This window comes from Bos taurus, chromosome X (assembly GCF_002263795.3).
Source record: "Bos taurus isolate L1 Dominette 01449 registration number 42190680 breed Hereford chromosome X, ARS-UCD2.0, whole genome shotgun sequence".
Lineage (NCBI taxonomy): Eukaryota > Metazoa > Chordata > Mammalia > Artiodactyla > Bovidae > Bos > Bos taurus.
Genome location: NC_037357.1, coordinates 86,828,430 through 86,841,025, shown reverse-complemented (window position 1 = coordinate 86,841,025; position 12,596 = coordinate 86,828,430). Strand labels below are relative to the sequence as shown.

Here is a 12,596-nt window from a genome sequence, read left to right as displayed (position 1 = left end):
AGCACTTGGAGATGAGAACAGTTAATGTTTTTTTATTTATAGAAAAGAAAGTCAAATTTATTTAATGAAAACTAGAATTAATAAAATTAGCAAATACAGACACAAAAAAATCTACACAGACAGCAGCAGCACTATGTATTGCCTCACGTAGGGGAATATCAGAGGTCCAAGGGCGCTCAACACATCTTGTCAGTTAAAGGGAAAAAGTCTAAACACACACACACAGAGGCAAACGAAAAACAAAAAGAAGAACCCAGCATTTTTCAACAGTACACTCAATCTACAGCAAACACAGATTCAGCACTGCTTTACAATGCTTCCTTTTTTAATACAAAAGATGCCCATGTTGCATGTAAATATATCTATATTTTTCAGTGGTTTACTGTTGACTTATTTTTAAATATATTAATGTTATTACATGCAAATTTTCCCTGTATTTAACAGCCTTTCCTTTGATTTACCATCATGTGTCTAGCTTCCACCTAACAAAGGTTTCTGGTTGGTAGGCAGACAAGTGCCTTATTCTCTGGGAAACTGAATGCAGTGGTTTTAAATACTGGCCAAAAAATGTTTGTTTGCCATTTCAACACATGGAAATAGTTACAATGATGCATAAATTGCCATTTTCTGCAAAACGCTGCGCAATGCTGGTGTCAAAGACTAGGCAGTCACTGTTCATAATGGCTGTTGCAGTTCCCTCATGAATAGATCGAGGAGTGGCTTCCCAAGCCAATCGCCACCTATGAGCATTTAGCTCAAGTCGATAAGCAAAATTTTTAGCTTGCTCGCGTGTTCCTATCAGCTGTACAATTGCAAAGAATTGCTGATGACCATCTTGGTTTTCCTGTTTCTCCAAGACTAGCATGAAGTCAAAGTCAAAACAGGACTGCACTATCACCCAGTCAACAGCACCAGGAAGATTAATGTCTATAGCAAGGAAAACTATTTTCTTTCCCTGTAGGGTTGTCATGGACTCATGGTGATGCATCAGATGTGGCACAACAGCATCCAAAGAGCCTTGCCATTTACAGGCAACACCAGGGAATGGACAGGAACAAGGCCTAAACTCACAGAGCTCTTCCTGGTCTGCCTTTTCTGTGTAGAGTTAGTTCACAGAGTTAGTTCATATCCAGAAGAGGAATATGTACACGGGAAAAGTACTGAATTGGCCACTTTCTCCATAGCCAAGTTGCGAGTGGACCCCAATGGGCCCTGGCAAGTCGGACAACGTGTGAGCTTTGAGCGACAGTTGAGACAAATGAGATGGCCATTCTGACAGGGAAGAATGGGTGGTAACACATAGTCAAAGCAGACCGGACACTCAAAAAGACTTGCCAGGTCATTGTTGGCCACAGCGGTGCCAGTCAGGGCAGGCACGCTCTGGGAGAATGGCATATGTGTTGAGGTTCCAGTAGGTAACGCTGGTGCAGCCTCACGGCTCATTTCTGTGGGCGGAGAGCACGCTGCAGACTCTGGTCCTGGCTCAAACGCGTTTCTTTGCCAACGCCAATCGCTGCCACTACCTCTTCCTCAGGCCACCACTGAAGTGACACTGTCGGAAGCCTTTGTTGGGCCGCAGTTTTGCACATCATCAAACCCCTCCCAGCGCTCCTGCTAAATACCGCACACTAAAGAGAGGCCCCCTTGAGGAGGCTCTACCTGTGCACTGTGCACCGGTGGCCCAAAGGTGGCAAGAACAAATGATATTTTTTTTAAGAATGTTTATTTATTTGGCTGCCCCGGGTCCAAATTGCATGACAGGCGATCTCTGATCTTCATTGTGGTATGTGGGATCTGTTTAGTTGCATCCTGTGAAATCTAGTTCCCTGAGTAGTGATTGAACCCAGGACCTCTGCTTTAGGAGCAGAGAGTCTTAGCCACTGGACCACCAGGGAAATCCTAAGAACAAACAATTTTAACCTGGGGAAACCAAGCTGTTTAAGGTAGCAGACCAGCCTGTCGAGCAATAGGCACATTGCCAAGGCCCAGATTAGCCCAGCCAGGCAGAGGGAAGAGAAGGAAATAGGCAACCTGGCAATATCCTGGTGCAGCTCCATAGTCATGTGTAATTGACAGGCTGAGGGCTGGCCTGTGCCTCTCACCAGACCTGGAAACTTGGGCCGCCAGCCTCTACTCACGCACTCAGGAAGGCAGGTCTCTGCACCACAGTGTCCCCACCAGCACAGGTCAGTGAGGACTGACAGTGGTTAAGATACTGGCTTCTAGAGTTGGGTGACCTGGGACCCCTGGCAGGATGGCCTTGTGTGGTTTCCTTATCCTCTCTGAAGCCCTCTCTTCTTTCTTGTACTCCAGGTAATAAGTATTTGCAAATGTTAGTAATTATGAATACCAAGAGGTATTATGAGCCTTGGGATATTTCAGGGGAGAGAGGTAAGAAGACTGTGGGGCCACTAGGTCTGTATTCAGGGCGCCAGAGCTCACTTCCTCTTTTGTAAGCTGATTTAGTCTCTTATTGGTCAAGCTGGTTCAAGTTGGTTTCTGTTACTTGTAAACAAAAGCATTTTATCTGATAACGGTTTTTCTTTTTTCATTTTTTACTTAGAGAATTAAGAAAAAATTTAAAGTGGAGGTGTTGTGATGAAAAATTTAGCTGAAGTTCAGCAGTTTTTGTTTTTGTTTTTTTACATTTTGCATTTGCAGCAAGCAGAAGGATGCCCTTACCCCCCAAAGATGTCCTGGTCCTAATTCCCAGAACCTGTGGATATATTAGGAATTCTCAGGTGGCACTAGTGCCACAGATCCCACCTGCCAGTGCAGGAGATGTAAGAGATGTGGGTTCGATCCCTGGTTGGGAAGATCTCCTGGAGGAGGCATGGCAACCCACTCCAGTATTCTTGCCTGGAGAATCCCGTAGATAGAGGAGCTGGACCGGCAACATTCCATAGGGTCGCACAGAGTCAGACACAACTGAAGGGACTGAGCATGCATGCACGTGCATATGTTACATTACGTGGCAAAAGAAAAATCAAGATTTCAGATGGAATTAAGGTTGTAAATCAAGTGACGTTAAAATAGGGAGAGTATCATGGATTGTCTGGTGGACCCAGTGTAATCACAGGGGTCCTTCAAAGTGAAGAGGGAGTCAGAATCGATAAGATGGGAGAACTCAGCTGAAGTTATTAGCTTTCAAGATGGAGGAAGTAGGTCAGGAACTGAGGAAGGCAGGGGCCTCTGAAAACTGGAAAAGGCAAGAATACACAACATCCCTTAGAGCATGTTAGCAGGCCTGCTAACACCTTGACTGGAGGCTGGTGAGACCCGTGTCAGATTTCTGACCTCCAGAGCTGTAAGGTGTTAATTAGCGTTGCCTTGAGCCACTAGGTTTGTGCTGATTTGTTACAGCAGCGATAGGAGACTCATACAGCATCCTTTTATTTTTTTCCTCTTAATGTCATTGAAGATAAACTCAACACCTTTGACTTCAACTAAGATATGTAGTATATGCCCATTTGTGTAATTGCTTTTCTTTCTCTCTGTCTCTGCACCCACTAATCTTGCCTTCTAACTCTACATGTGTAGAAAAACATGGTGAGAGAAAATGGTTATTTCTTGGTGGTGAGACTTAGAATAATTTTTTTTTATTTCTAGAAGGTTTTTGTTTGTTTTAATTAGAGGATAATTACAATATTATGATGGTTTTTGCCATACATCAACATGAATCAGCATTAGCTATACATGTGTCCCCTCCATCTTGAGCCCCCTAGAGTGATTTTTAAAAAAATGTTTCATCTTTGTGCTTCTTGGCACTTTTGAGGGGCTTTTTTTTTAATGAGCAGGCATTATTATTATTATTTTTAACCAAAATGATAAGGTCATGATTATTTATGTTCATTGCCGAAGTCGTAACCACCATTGAGCAATCTGTGCATCCCAGATGAGGGCTCCTCAGCCAAGCAGCACAGCCCAGATCTAGCCTACTCATTCCTCCTCTCCCCACATTGTAGACGAATAGATAAAATTTGTGCCTGGCTGTTCTGGGCTGAACTGTTTTCTTCCCAAATTCAGATGTTGAAGGCCTAGTTCCCAGTAGCTCAGAAGGTGACCATAACTGGAGATATGGCCTTTAAAGGGGTGATTAAGTTAAAATGAGGTCAAGTGGGCTCTAATCCACTCTGATTGATATCCTTTTAAGAAGGGCAAGATTAGGACAGCAATAACACAGAAAGACCAGGTGAAGACACAATGAGTAGGTGGCCATTTGCAAGCCAAGGAGAGAGGCCTCAGGAGAAACTAACCAAGCCAGCACTTAGATTTGGGGCTTTTAGCTTCTGGAACTGTGAGAAAATACATTTCTAATGTGTCAGCCACTCATCTGTGATATTCTTTTATGGCAATCTGAGAAGACTAATACACTGACATTACCTTTGCTCCAAAGAAACAACTTCTGTGTGATAGTAATTTCAAAGTATGTTCTGAGAGGGCTGATGTAATTTCTCAAAGATACTTTATTTTCACAGTGTTATAACCTTCAGAAAACCTGTCAACCTGTGACAGATCAGAATGGTGCTTATGACTCCTCATTTGACAGAAAACACAGGCCCATGGGGCACATAGGAGTTGACTGAAGTCCCATGTTATCATGTGGATCTCCAGGCACCAGCCCTGCACGTGGCATAGAAATGCTGAGATAAGGGGCCAAAAAATACATCATCCTGTCTAGAACAGAGTCCATCACATCAACAGTTTTCTTCTGGAAGTATCACATTTGATTTTGGCCCTGATCTCTAAGATGTCCTCATCCTGTTGTTCAGAGAGCCTTTTTAAATTTTATTTTTTTAAATTATTTATTTATTTTTGACTGCACTGGGTCTTTGCTGCTGTGAGGAGACTTTCTCTAGTTGTGGTGAGTGAGGACTACTCTCTAGTTGCGGTGTGCAGGCTCCTCATTCCAGTGGCTTCTCTTGTTGCAGAGCACAGGTTTAGAGCCTGTGGGCTTCAGTGGTTGTAGCACATGGGCTTAGTTGCCCAAGAGCATGTGGAATCTTCCCAGACCAGGGTTGGAATCTGTGTCTCCTGCAATGGCAGGTGGACTCTCAACCACTGGACCACCAGAGATATCCAAAAAATGTTATATTATATTGGGCTATAGTTGATTTACAATGCTGTGTTAGTTTCAGGTGTACAGGAAAGAAATTCAGTTATATAGTTACATATATTGATTCTTTTTCAAATTCTTTTACCATTTAGGCTGTTAAAGAATATAGAGCAGAGGAGACAGCCTTTTATAAGTTAAAAAAACATTGAAAATCTTTTTTAATAATTTTCTAATGGTAATTTGATGGACACAAAATCAAACTGAACCCTTCCTGGCTCTCCCTCATTAATTCAAGGTATGAAATTTTCATGGATTTTTAAAGCACATTCTTATTAATTAGAATATAGAGCGACTTCACTTTGACTTTTCACTTTCATGCATTGGAGAAGGAAATGGCAACCCACTCCAGTATTCTTGCCTGGAGAATCCCAGGGATGGGGGAGCCTGGTGGGTTGCCGTCTAAGGGGTCGCACAGAGTCGGATACGACTGAAGCGACTTAGCAGCAGCAGCTCAAATTTAAAATGAGGATCCAGCTGCCAATATTACTATTAGGACTTTAAGCTGAGAAAATATTCATCAATCATTCTTGAACTTTATAGCTGACTATGCAATGGTGAGGTCAGTGGGCATGCAGGTCCCTGAGGCGTTACCTAGCAAGCCAGGCAGAGAAAGCCTCCAGGACCTGCCTGAGAGCTATTGCTCCATGTTGGGCAAGAAGAACGGGGGACCTTCTAACGAGCAGAGAGCAGTAGAGTAGGGGAACCCAGGAGAACTGCTCGGCGACGTGGCAGGCAGTCTCGATTTTTATGGTGATGGGATTTGTATTTGGGTTGTCTTTAGCCAATCGTTCTGACTCAGAGTCCTTCCTGATGGTGCACGCCTTGTTTGGCCAAGATAGATGCCAGTTAGAAAGATTCTGGGAAGTGGTCGAACATGTGGTGTCTCCTTTTTGACCTTTCCCGAACTCTTCCAGTTGGTGGTGGCTTATTAGTTCTGTGTTCCTTACCAGGACCTCCAATCATAAAACAACTCATGCAAATGGTTACTATGGTGCCTGGCCAGGGTGGGCAGTTTCAGTCCATGTGCTTTCCCTAACAATTTTGTTGGTCTTTATACCACCGTGCAGTGTAAATCTGATGAACCCCATTGTGTGTGTGTAGGTGTGTGTGTGTGTGTGTGGTGGGGGGTCTGGTCCAACCGTAGGGAGCAGGGTTGCCAGGCATCTTATATATACAGGGCCTGTCCTGTATTTATTTTGTGCTATGTCCCTGCATTGGCTTTGTCAGGATTCCCCAAATCTTGTATTTAGCTTTTTTTCCCCTTATTGACTTACCAACACTGGACGTACATGTCTCTCAGCAAGAATACTGGAGTGGATTGCCATTTCCAACTCCAAGGGATCTTCCCGCCCATGGATCAGACTCGCATCTCTTGTGTCTCCTGCATTAGCAGGCAGATTCTTTACCACTAGCGCCACCTGGAAAGCCCGCAAAAACTGCACAGTTGGAGCCATTTTTCTGCCACAGAAATTGGTTCTTTGTCTTTTTCCTTGTGTCCCTCAGCCTGTGGGATCTGTTTCCCTACCAGGGATCAAACTTGTGTTCCCTACACTGGAAGCATGGAGTCTTAACCACTGGACCACCAGGAAAATTCCAGTATTTGCTTCTTAAATTGATAAAATGGCAACACTACTGAAAATCATACCTCCCCAAATAAAGATCTGGAAAACCTCTTACAGTTGCTCCTGCAGGTTTGAGGGAGGAAAGACCAAAAAGGGTGACTGAGAATGAAAAATACACACTGAAGAAAGGAAAAGGCTGTTTTGTGGGCAAAGTCTCAAGTTGTGACCAGGTAATCACCATTTAGATATAACTTCAGCTGTGTGCAGGTGCTTGGAAAATCAGCCAGTCAGGAATAGCCTCACCCCAGGGACTAAATTTATGAGACTTGGCACATCAACGACAGGCCCAAGCTTCAAAAAATGGGCAAACCATCTGAACAGGCAAATTACAGAAGACATTACAAATGTCCAATAAATGTGAAAGGCATTCAACCTCATAAATCACAGGGGAAATGCAAATTAAAACCACAATAAGGAGCATAACATAATATCAGATTGTTAAAAAAGAGAGAAAAGAAAAAAATTCAAGGTAATTCTTTGTGCACTGCTGGTGGGAATGTAAAATGATTGAAGCACTTCAGAAAACCATTTGGAATTGAAACGTTGCTGCTGAACCATGAAAAGATGCCGGGAATGCTAGCCTCTGGAGAAGAGGAATTCAATCCATGGCCAGTGACAAGGCTTGATCTCAGAGCTTTTGCACAATAAAGTTTTATTAAAATATAAAAGAGATAGAGAAAGTTTCTGACATAGACATCAGAAGTTGGCAGAATGAGTGCCCCTCTGCTAATCTTTAGAAGGAAGTTATATACCTACTGAAAGTGAAGTAGCTCAGTCGTGTCCAACTCTTTGCAACCCCCGTGGACTGTAGCCTACCAGGCTCCTCCGTCCATGGGATTCTCCAGGCAAGGATACTGGAGTGGGTTGCCATTTCCTTCTCCAGGGTTCTTCCCGACTCAGGGATCGAACCTGGGTCTCCCACATTGCAGGCAGACGCTTTACCGTCTGAGCCACCAGGGAAGCCATATACCTACTAGCAAGCTTCTAATTAGAGAAAGGAAATGTCTCAAAACTCAGAGAGTGACACCAGGCCCCTCACCCACAACATGCATTTTGAGATAACATTAGCACAAGGTGAGTCATCCCAGGCCATAAAATGATTGACATGAATCTTGAAGAAAGGTGGATTTTCAAGCAAATACATAGACTCATTAACATAGAGTAGGAGAACAACTGTATGAGTCAAACATACTGGTTTCTTCAGCCATTATGGGTTCTGAGTCTTAGGCAGAACCAATTTGAAGAAAGACAGAGTCTAGGGTAAATACATAGCTCATTAACATAGCTTAAGAAAAACATTTCCATAAGAAACGCATTGGTTAGCTCAAGGTTTGAGAAAAGTTCAGGTGGAACCAGGTGTCATCATGGCAACACAGAATTTTAAAAGAAACCTCCTTTTAATTTTGTATAGAGAAGGGAAAAAAATCTATCACTTGTAGTTTGTTGCCTCCATTTGGGGGCCTCTAGCCTTCCTGCCTGTTACCCTCTCAGAATCATTTAAGAAAGTTGAAATATACACGTTTTCTGTGATCCAGAAATTCTGCTTCTTCAGGCACATTGGAGAAAGGATAAACAAACTGGAGTAATACACCCAATTATCCCTTAGTGACTTAATGGCCAGTCCTAGAGTCAGCCTGTGGAAAAATCCTCCTGAATATCAGCCAATCAGAGACAACCCCACGCTTCTATGGAACAGCCAATCAGCAAGTGCTCACTCCCAGAGCCTGTTCTAAAGTGGACAGTTGAGAGCAGCCTTACTCCAGCCATTGCTACAGGCTACAAGTCCACTGATGCTTCCACATTCTTGCTTCTCATGTCTGCCATCCCTAGATGCCCAACTCCTCCGAACCTTCTCAAAACTGGCTTCATTCTGGAAATCTGTGCCTTATAAAGCACAGCTTGCCCTCACAGGTAAATGTGAAGTTCACCTTATTTGAACAAAGCTAGTGTAGGTGATGGAATTCCAGGTGAGCTATTTCAAATCCTAAAAGGTGATGCTGTTAAAGTGCTGCACTCAATATGCCCACAAATTTGGAAAACTCAGCAGTGGCCACAGGACTGGAAAAGGTCAGTTTTCATTCCAATCCCAAAGAAAAATAATGCCAAAGAATGTTCAAATTACCGTACAATTGCACTCATTTCATATGCTAATAAGATTATGCTCAAAAATCCTTCACGCTAGGCTTCAGCAGTACCTGACAGTACCTGAACCAAGAAGTACCAGATGTATAAGCTGGATTTATAAAAGGCAGAGGAACCAGAGATCAAATTGCCAACATGTACTAGATCCTAGAAAAACCATGGGAATTCCCCCCAAATCATCTGCTTCTGCTTCATTGACTACCCTAAAGCCTTTGACTATGTGGATCACAACAAACTGTGGAAAATTCTGAAAGAGATGGGAATACCAGACCACCTTACCTGTTTCCTGAGACACCTGTATGCAGAAGAAGAAGCAATGGTTAGAGCCGGATGTGCAACAACGGACTGGTTCAAAAGTGTGAAAGGAGTACATCAAGGCTGTATATTGTCACCTCGCTTATTTAACTTATATGCAGAGTGAATCATGCAAAATGCTGGGCTGGATGACTCACAAGCTGGAATCAAGATTGCTGGGAGAAATATCAATAACCTCACATATGCAGATGATACCACCTTAATGGCAGAAAGCGTAAAGAAACTAAAGAGCCTCTTGATGAAAGTGAAAGAGGACATTGAAAAAGCTGGCTTAAAACTCCACACTGAAAAAAAACTAAGATCATGGCATCAGGTCCGATCACTTCCTTGCAAATAGATGAGCAAAAAATGGAAACAGTGACAGACTTTATTATCTTGGGCTCCCAAATCACTGTGGACGTTGACTGCAGCCCTGAAATTAAAACATGCTCGCTCCTCGGAAGGAAAGCTATGAGAAAGCTAGACAGCATATTAAAAAGAAGAGACATCACTTTACTGACAAAGGTCCATATACTCAAAGAGATGGTTTTCCCAGTAGTCGTGTATGTCCATGTGAGCATTGGACCATAAAGAAGGCTGAGCACTGAAGAATTGATGCTTTCGAACTGTGGTGCTGCAGAAGACTCTTGAGCGTCCATTGGACTGCAAGGAGATCAAACCAGTCAATCTGAAAGGAAATCAATCCTGGATATCCATCATAAGACTGATGCTGAAGCTGAAGCTCCAGTATTTGGCCACCTGATGGGAAGAGCCAACTCATTGGAAAAGACCCTGATGCTTGGAAAGATTGAGGGCAGGAGGAGAAGGGGATGACAGAGGATGAGATGGTTGGATGGTATCCTTGACTCAATGGACATGAGGTTGAGCAAAGTCCAGGAGACAGTGAAGGACAGGGAAGCCTGGTATGCTGCAGTACATGGAGTCGCAACGAGTTTGACACAACTGAGTGACTGAAGAACAAAGAGGATTTTAGCTCTGTTTGTAATAATTTTTAGTGGTTGTTCCAGGGATTACAATGAATGTACCTAACCTTTCACAGTCTTTTTAGAGTTGATATTTTAGCACTTCAGGTAAAATGTGGAAGTTTTGCAACCAGGTAGCTCCTTTACTGGAGAAGTCAATGGCACCCCACTCCAGTACTCTTGCCTGGAAAATCCCATGGATGGAGGAGCCTGGTAGGCTGCAGTCCATAGGGTCGCTAAGAGTCAGACACGACTGAGCGACTTCACTTTCACACATTGGAGAAGGAAATGGCAACCCACTCCAGTGTTCTTGCCTGGAGAATCCCAGGGATGGGGGAGCCTGGTGGGCTGCTGTCTATGGGGTCGCCCAGAGTCAGACATGACTGAAGTGACTTAGCAGCAGCAGCAGCAGCAGCTCCTTTACCCTATGTTCTTCTGTTACATTGTCAATTGTACTACATTTGTATACTCTGAAACATCAAGAGACAATGATAACATTTTTGTTTAGAAAAGTCATTCATATTTTAAAGCATATACGAGGAGAAAAATGGTGTTCTATGTTTACCCAGATATTTACCATTTCTGTTGCTTTTCCTTCATTCCTGAAGTTCCAAGTTTCCCTCTGGTATCATTTTTCTGTATCATTTCTTGTAGAGCAGGTCTGCTGTTGACAAATTCTCATAATTTTGTCATCTGAAAATGTATTTTGTTCTCAGTTCTGAATGTAATTTTTGCTGATTGGAACTCTGGGTGACTGTTAAAATCAAGATGTTCCACTGTCTTTTGGCCATCATATTTTTGATGAGAAATATGTGGAATTGTATCCTTTTCCTCCTATGAGTAAAGTGTGTTTTTCTCTAATTGCTTTCAAGATACTTCATCTTTTGTTTTTGGCAATTTGACTATGATATTTCTTGATATTATTTTCTTTGAGTTTATGCTGCTTGAAGATCATTGCATTTCTCGAGTCTGTTAATTTATGTCCTTCACCCAAGTCGGAGATGATTTTCCTATTATTTCTTCAATATTTTTTCCTTACCAGTATCATCCTTGGTTTCTGAGACTCCAGTGACATGCATATTAGACCTTTTGATAATTTCCTATAGGTTCCTGAAGTTCTCACTACATTTTTCAATATTTCCTTTCTGTTCTTCAAATTGGATTATTTCTATTCACCTATCTGTAAGTTCACTGACTCCTCTGTCATACCTATTCTTCTATTGAGACTATCTAGATAATTTTAAAATTTCTAATGTTGTATTTTGGGGTTCTAAAATTTCTACATGGTTCTTTGTTATAGTTTCTCTATAGTTTTTACATACTCTGTAGAGTATTAAAAAAAACATTACAGTCTTTAAAACAGGTGCATGCATGCATGGTAAGTTGCTTCAGTCATATGTGACTCTTTGTGACCCTGTGAACTATAGCCTGCCAGGCTCCTCTGTCCATGGGATTCTCCAGGCAAGAACACTGGAGTAGGTTGCCATTTCCTTCTCCAAGGGATCTTCCCGATCCAGGGGTCAAACACCCATCTCTTATATCTCCTTCATTGGTTGGGGAGTACCTTACCACAAGTGCCACTTGGGAAGCCCCTTTAAAACTTATTTCTATCCCAAAACCTTCTAGCATACCGTTCATTTCAGGTGTCTTTTAAAAAAGTTTTGAGAATTCTAACATCTAAATTTTTACATGTTGTTATCTGGGAGGGATTGGGGGCAGGAGGAGAAGGGGACAACAGAGGATGAGATGGCTGGATGGCATCACTGACTCGATGGACGTGAGTCTCAGTGAACTCCGGGAGCTGGTGATGGACAGGGAGGCCTGGCGTGCTGCGATTCATGGGGTCGCAAAGAGTCGGATACGACTGAGCAACTGATTTGATCTGATCTGTTGTCCAGTCTCTGAGAATTGACTGCATTTTCATGGCTCTTTGTATGTATAGGAAGTTTAGGTTATATATTGGATATTTTAAAGCTTGTGTTGTTTAGACTCTAGGTCTTTTTAAGTTCCTGAAAATAATGATTTGTTTTACCAGACAATCCACTTGTTTAGGTTCAAACCACAAGTTTTATCTCGCCTTTTGTGGACTGTAGTATTCAAAGCTTTGCTGTCCTTATGCACGTATAGCTCAGGAGCAAGCCTGAGACTTGTGTCAGTTTATACATGGAATTAGGGGATTCCTTTCTCTAGCTCTCTCTTCTGTGGGATTTCCCTCCCCATTCTGCAGCCTTCAGGAGCTTGTTTCCTTGGTCCTCTGGCCAGAATGGTGTCATTTCTCTTGGGTATTTAGCTGCCTATACTGCTGCCATATGGTTCCGGAGTGCGGCCACCATTTGGGGCAAACCAAGAGAAAAAAAAGAAAAAAAATCCCCAGAGATTCCCCCCACTACTCCCCCCACAGTTTTCAGATTATAGTTTGGTACTGTGGTTCTGGGTGAA

General features: G+C 42.7%; 1 protein-coding gene across 1 annotated transcript; it reads right to left on the bottom strand.

The window, feature by feature from the left end:
• Positions 1–575: 575 nt before the first annotated feature.
• LOC100140342 (E3 ubiquitin-protein ligase SIAH1-like) lies at positions 576–1,600 on the bottom strand. Its single transcript, XM_010821930.3, is given in 2 exon segments — positions 576–1,111; positions 1,114–1,600. Coding segments are annotated over 2 exon segments (858 nt in total). The 5' UTR covers positions 1,444–1,600; the 3' UTR covers positions 576–583.
• Between the last annotated feature and the right edge of the window lie 10,996 nt (positions 1,601–12,596).